This window comes from Rhagoletis zephyria, unplaced genomic scaffold, assembly GCF_001687245.7.
Source record: "Rhagoletis zephyria isolate East Lansing unplaced genomic scaffold, Rhagoletis_zephyria_1.1 Rzeph_scaffold_09910, whole genome shotgun sequence".
NCBI lineage: Eukaryota > Metazoa > Arthropoda > Insecta > Diptera > Tephritidae > Rhagoletis > Rhagoletis zephyria.
In genome coordinates this window covers 13025-20379 of record NW_016166988.1, presented here as the reverse complement: position 1 = coordinate 20379, position 7355 = coordinate 13025, and the positions used below count along the sequence as shown (strand labels likewise).

The 7355-nt window shown below is 38.2% G+C and overlaps 1 protein-coding gene across 1 annotated transcript in view; it reads right to left on the bottom strand.

The window, feature by feature from the left end:
• Positions 1 to 1255: 1255 nt before the first annotated feature.
• Positions 1256 to 7355, bottom strand: part of LOC108376112 (mucin-5AC-like) — a 6516-nt gene continuing 416 nt past the window's right edge. The window contains exons 2-4 of the mRNA XM_017632292.1: positions 6396 to 7350; positions 5251 to 5862; positions 1256 to 1496 (exon numbers count right to left, since the gene is read on the bottom strand). Of these exons, the coding sequence (XP_017487781.1) occupies positions 1268 to 1496; positions 5251 to 5862; positions 6396 to 7350 (1796 nt within the window). The 3' untranslated portion in view covers positions 1256 to 1267. The remainder of the gene's footprint in view (positions 1497 to 5250; positions 5863 to 6395; positions 7351 to 7355) is intronic.

The window sequence follows — 7355 nt, the reverse complement described above, 5'->3', positions numbered from 1 at the left end:
TTTTTTTGAATCATAGCTGGCTTATCGAAGAAGACTTCTGACTTCACATAACCCCAAAGAAAAAAAAATCCAGAGGCGTGATATCACACGACAACATGCTGAAACCAAATGTTGACGACATCATGGGCTTCAATTTATGTTCAAGTTATGTTCTGACTGCGGCTAACATTTGAATTAAATTATTTTTAAAAAGTACAGGACAGAGAATGTTCTTTCGGGTAAAAATAAAGATTTCGACATCCAGCTCTGTTTTAAGTGATTAATTTAAAATTAAAAACAAAAGAGTCTAGAGATGGCTCACCTTATAGTACATATGTACATTAGGATGCTTCTTTCTCGCCAATATTTTTTTTTATGCACCTCGAAATTTTGTGGGAAATATCTAAAAACAAGTTCCCTGAAAATTTGAGCCCTTAATATTAATATTTAGGTGCTCGACCAAGGCGTGCAAAGATTTGCCGTTCCAAATATACGTAAACTTTGATTGGTTTCATGTTTTTAGATATTTCCCGCAAAATTTCGAGGTGGGAGTAAAAAAAAGTTGAAGCCGAAAAAAGCGCCCTAATGTACATACATATGTATCTATGTGTGTTGCGTAACTTATGCGTAAATCGTTTATACAGAAAGAGAGAAAGGACGGAAAAAAAACGGAACATCAAAATGATCGCGTAATTTTGAGCTTGTTGCGCTTTATAATTACAAAAGCAACAAGGTAAAACGAAAGCAACAAAAAAAAAATAAAAATAAGTAACTGACATTCTCGACAGGTACATCTGTACATACATACATATATTTGCACAAAAAGAGATAACGTACACACAAAGACACAAAGACAAGCGAGATAGTAAGTATAAATAAAACAAAGGCAGTGAAATAACAAAGAGACTTTGTCATCCAGCTGAGAAGATTAGTTGCAACGATTCGATCTACTCCAGTGATTTAGTTAGCGGATCGCTCTGTAATTTTAATATACCCGTACATTGTACACACACCAACATGTGTGTATGTACTACATAAATGATTTGTGAGATTTTATAAACAAAGTTTTTGGTAACAAATTCAGTTAAAGTTATCACACAATTTAACCCATAATAGCAGAACACTGGAAAAATTTCCATTATAATAGGAAAGGATACTCATTAAAGACCTAATAGAATTAAAAAAAAAACAAAAACTTGCATTAATAAATTAGTTTCAGCATTTATTAAAGATCAGTGTTTAGAAGAAATTCGCAAATGAAGAACTTTCAGTTTTATAAAGTTTATAACTATTTACCGAATAAAAAATAAAACAAAAATGTTAGATAGGGCCTTTCTATGTATATTACATATTTACACATATATGTGTGTATGTACATATACATATGTATGCACTTTATTGTTATTATTTTCGTACTTACCCTGACATAATTGGCATTGATATATTCCGTTTTATCGTCGTCTCCAAGCTGCTGTAGTACGACACGCGTCTCAGGAAGCGGTATTACATTGGCATATCTAAATACGGTAGGTAGCCAGTCGTTGAATTGAATGTACAGACAGTCAAATAAAATAACAAAATAGACGCCGTACATAGAAAGTAGAAAAAGAGAAACAAAAATATGAAATATGTATTAGAACGCTTGGCAATGATACGAAGGAAATTCAATTAATTAATTAAGAGCTTAAAATCTCGAAAAAAAGCGCGATGATGACTCAAGACGGCATATAACATATGTACATACAGACAAATGTAAATGTCTCACGTATTAGGGTGCAGTTTAATTTTAAACTTTTTTAATATTGTTCAAAATACAAAGAGTACAAATATGTGCGAGTGTCAATTTTAAACACATAAAAAGTCAATAAGTTCGCGAAACTAGAGATCAAAAATAGTAAAACTGCGCTTTTAGCATTTCCCTCTGATGTGAGGATTTTTTTAAAAGGGCTAAAATTTTATATTTATGTTTAATTCAAAAAACTGTTTAAAAAATTCAGTGCATTGTATGTACAAACAATATAGGAATCAAGAAAAAAATTATTAGCTTTATTCATAAAAATTAAGTAGGTTTAAAAAGCTTTATAAAATTTATAAAGCCACTTTATTTTTTATGAATAAGTGTGTACATTTTTTGGTGCTTGAGGACGAAAATGTATTGAAAATGTCTTTTTAAATTTTTATTCTTGAATATCCTTGAAAATTTGCAGTATGCACGACCACATCCTCCAATTTCGTGCTTCTAGCTTTATTAGCTTAAAAAATAAAACTAAATAAAAGGGCATTTACAATACCTATTCGTCCTTTTAAATTAAAGAAATTTAATTTTTTTAAATTATAAAGAATTTTCTCTTTCATTTGGCACCTATATTTTCATTATACATTCTGCTGAATTTTTAAAATATTTTTTTTGAAATAATCATATCTTGGAAATTTCAAAGTCCTTTAAAAAATATTGGCGTTAGAGTGAAAAACTAAAAACGCAGTTTTACTATATTTGGCCCATAGTTTGGTGAATATATTGATTATTTCGCGTGTTTTGAATTTTGTGTAGTATGGGGTCATACAATAAATCAATTTTGCAAAAACGGAAAATATGAAATATCTGTAATTTTTCAGTTGATATAAGGTTTCTTCCTATTCGATTTACATCGTAGACAATTTTTTTATTTCAGTGAGATATGTATTTAAAAGAATCAAAGAATCGAGCAAATTTATCGAGCGAGAGTAACCCTAATGTACATACGTGCATATGAATATGTATGTAGTTTAAGTAAGTATCCTCATATGTATTTAATAATTACACTAGGGCGCCTCACAAAAACGCTTGCGGGCTTTCCACCGGAATCATAAAATATATTAGGGCTGTTCAGGAAGTTGTGGAAATGATCTGGGATTTGCAGTTGGAATTGCATTTGCAAATTTTATGCTTGCTGCCATGGCAACCGTCAAAATATTTCGGGAAAGATTTATGTGAGCTGGACCGATTTGGAAATAACTCTTAAAGTGAAAAATTTGTTTGATTCCGTTGATTGCAACCATTTTTGTGCAAACCTTTTAAACTTTAGCTGTTCTAAGGCGATTTTTTGGAAAAACAAATAAACCAATTTTGTTTATAAATAGAACTAAATTTTTAGACGTATTTTTAAATCCATCCTGACCATGTAAATCTTAATATTTTTTAGATATGTACATATGTATATTTTGGCAGAATTCTTAAAATATAGAAAATTTTTAATTTGAAAGAAAAAACATCGCCGATTTTTTTGTATGGCGAGTGGTGCGACCTAATGTACATACATACATGCTCATTTTTTGTTGGATTTTAAAAGCTTAAATGTCTGCCAAATAAACAAATGTAGCATGAAAACATTTGTTGAATGCGAGCTTCGGTCCGTATAAAAAATTAATCATATCTACATACTTCAAATATAATATTGTGGAGTGTTTATTGTCGCGTCATATAATAGATTGTATATATGTATGTAAATACATATGTATTTATATTACTACGTATTTACCTACTCACAAGTATGCATGTATGTAACTATCATAAGCACCTAAGTGCATACGCGTACATATGTGCATAATGTATTTATACATATATTTGTGTGCAAATATAAAGATTAATTTAGAAATATTTTGATTCATGTGGTTAGATAATAAAAAAAAAAGTTTCATTCCTTTTTATATACGACCGATACGACCCAGTAATAAAAATCGAAGTGGGGTTAGACACAGGGCAAAAGACAGGTAACATTGTTTGCTGATGCTTGACACAGCTACCTGTGACTCTGCGGGCAGGTGGAATGAATGAAGTGAATGGTCCAACTCATATTATCTAGAAGACTTCTGACTGTTTGTGCCGGAAGATGACTTTGTAGCATTGTTTCGGTCAAATTCGCCAAGAACGAAGTAGCGGTACTACTAAATGCGCCGCGCCACCTTTGTCTCTCCACATCGTGAGTACCTTGGATATAAATAGCTCTAATCAGACGGAATGTTACGTCGTTGTCAAGATGAGCTTTTTTAAACGGGCTACAAAGGAATGTGTGTTTCGGCAATATGGCCGCAGTACAATATAAGGAGCGGCTCTTAATGCTTTGTTTGATTTGCTACTCCTGGATTAAGCGTTCCAAGGGGAGGGGTAATGAAGACGATTTCGATGATCGAGATTAGATTAGAGAGTTTGTCAGAATAATATCCTAATGACAAACTGATACGTGGAGACTCTTTTGGAAGCAAGAACGTCGTTAGCTTTCCTACAAGCGAGCAATCGAGAGCTTTGGTAAAAACTATCTATAATGGAGACTTCACGACTGAAAATGGAACTGGATGGCATTTGGAGGGAAACTGTGGAGTTCAAGGCAATAAACTGATTGATGACGTGCGGTTCATTAGCACGCGTCCAGTTGGACCTGAGCCAATTATAAGGTAAATCATATCTGAAACTGTGATGTATGTAGATCAGAGATTTCATTGAAATCGTTTTTGCAATACTGACCCTTATAAAAATACAAAGTGTTTGCTGAAAATACTAAAGAAGAGAGAGAGAGCTACGAGCTCTAATCGGAATGATAACGTGAAACAATTCAACGACGACCCACGGAACGACCCAGATCTATATCTGGCCAAGGACTAGGGAATTTGTATGCTGTTAAAAAAACAACAACGACTCACTGTGTGCATCTTATTTGTAAGTTGAGGATCGTAGAGCGCATTTTTTCTGCAGCTATCTTGCCTTCGCCAGACTGAGTTCCATCTCTATACCAAATTCCATTATAAGGACTTTCTGTACTTTATAAGGATTTTCTGTACTTAAGAGAGCTCAATCCGCAATGTACATTTGTAGTTTCTAAAGATATTTAGTTTGGGGGCAGTTACGTCGGGTATTTGCAATATGGCGTCGAAAATAATCTCCGCTAGAAATGAGCTTTACAAGATATTCAAAAAAATTTGACCTTCTAGATTAATTTCGGCCTACACACCGCTCAACGCCAAACGAATATTTGAGTAATTTTCAGTAAAATGACCTAAGAACCGCTTCTTTATCTTCAATGTTAAAAAGATAAGAGCACTTGCCTCGCATGAGATATGGCTGTATTTGTGAGTGTCTATGTACATAAAAGTATGCGTATACTATGCAGTAACGGTATTATAGTTAAAACTCAACAATTAATTTTGTCCATTTACGAGATAAGATATCAATTGCCCATACATGAGTGGACCTATTTTTTAGCCAAAAGTATAGAACTAAATTAAGCTAGCACTCACCGATTCTTATCTTCACAGCCTGGCGGTACTTCATCTGCACGCGCAATAATTTGCGGCACATCCCTGAATTCCTCGAAAATACTCGACCGACGCTCTACAAATTTGGCCAGCTCAGCGGCGGTGAGCGCATTGTGCCGCAACGATGGATCATCGAAGGCAATATTGCCGTAGGAGCGTTTTGAAGCGCGTGAAGCACCTTTCCGCCGCACACTACCCAACACAGAGACATTATCCAAACTGTAGGCATCCAAACTCACCGGCCGGCAACGTTGACCATAGGACATCTGTTTCTGACGCTTGCGCATTAGATAGAGGAAAGCGACGAGCAATATGAGCGCCACCACACCAATAATGCTAACCGTAATGGCGATGATGACATTGACGTCTGTCTCGTTGGCATCGCTGGGATTCGGACGCATGCCGGCATTGATCATGTCAGGCAGATGAGTAGGCGCACCGCCTCCGCCGCCGATGCTAGCACCTTCGCCGATAGCGGCATGCAGCGTGGGAGGAAGAATTGTTGTTGTTGTTGTTGCCGTGGCAATCGTACTGGTGACAACTGCGGGCATGTATGTGGATGTAGAAGTTTCCAAAGACGCATCAGCCGCGGTGGTCGAGCTTAACATTGGCACTAAAGGAGCAATGGCGGCAGTGCTGGTGCTGACGGTGGTGGTGGTGCCCTCGGTGGTGGAGAATACCGTGTAGACTTCTTGTGGCTTGACGCCAATACTGGAGGTAGTTGCTGTCGACTGATTGGGTATAGCTATTGGCGTCGTTGTTCTGGGTGTCGACGAATCGTCAAGCAGGTTGATGAGCGGCGGCTCGGTGGTTGTTGTGTCGCTGGTCGAAGAATTACTATACTCAGGAGCCAGCCATACAGGTGTGCTATTCGTGCTCAAGAGTATATTAGCCATTGTGGTGGTTGTAGTGGCGGAGGTGTCGGTAGTAGTTGTAGTGGATGTTGTTGTCCTGTCTGCGTCCTGCATGCCGGGTAACAATGTTTCATTACTCGTACCGGAAATAGTCACAGTCTGCGAAGCATCAGCCTCACCTTTTAGGCCAGCGTTCTCCTTAGCGAACGCCACTTCAGTTGTCGATATTGCAGGCGCTCCGCTACTTTCAGTGGTATTTGTTGGCTTNCGGTGGTCGAGCTTAACATTGGCACTAAAGGAGCAATGGCGGCAGTGCTGGTGCTGACGGTGGTGGTGGTGCCCTCGGTGGTGGAGAATACCGTGTAGACTTCTTGTGGCTTGACGCCAATACTGGAGGTAGTTGCTGTCGACTGATTGGGTATAGCTATTGGCGTCGTTGTTCTTGGTGTCGACGAATCGTCAAGCAGGTTGATGAGCGGCGGCTCGGTGGTTGTTGTGTCGCTGGTCGAAGAATTACTATACTCTGGAGCCAGCCATACAGGTGTGCTATTCGTGCTCAAGGGTATATTAGCCATTGTGGTGGTTGTAGTGGCGGAGGTGTCGGTAGTAGTTGTAGTGGATGTTGTTGTTCTGTCTGCGTCCTGCATGCCGGGTAACAATGTTTCATTACTCGTACCGGAAATAGTCACAGTCTGCGAAGCATCAGCCTCACCTTTTAGTCCAGCGTTCTCCTTAGCGAACGCCACTTCAGTTGTCGATATTGCTGGCGCTACGCTACTTTCAGTGCTATTTGTTGGCTGCTTAGCGCTTGTCTCACTTATTTTCGCTGTCGTCTTGTCCAGCTGATCGATGACATTCGTTTCGATTGAGCTTTCTGTGTCATGTGCACCTTCCACCGCCGCCTCAGCTGTGTGATTTCGAAAATCGACAGGCGTTGCCGTAGTGGTGGCAGCGCTATTAGCGTCCACTGACCCAGTTGCCTGCACTGTTATTGTTTCCAATGGGATTGATGTGGTCGTTGTTGTTTCGTCGTTTACGCTTTCGTCGCTTTTAAGGGTTGTTGCCTCATATAGAACTGGTTCCACTGCTGCGCGTGTTGGTGTCGTCGTAATTGGCACTGATGTTGTATTTGTTGTTGGAATGGTCGTTGTTACGTTCACTGGCATTAATAACTCATTTATGGACGACACAGTTGTTGCGGTTGCGCTAGCCTCATCAATCGCCGTCGCCGTC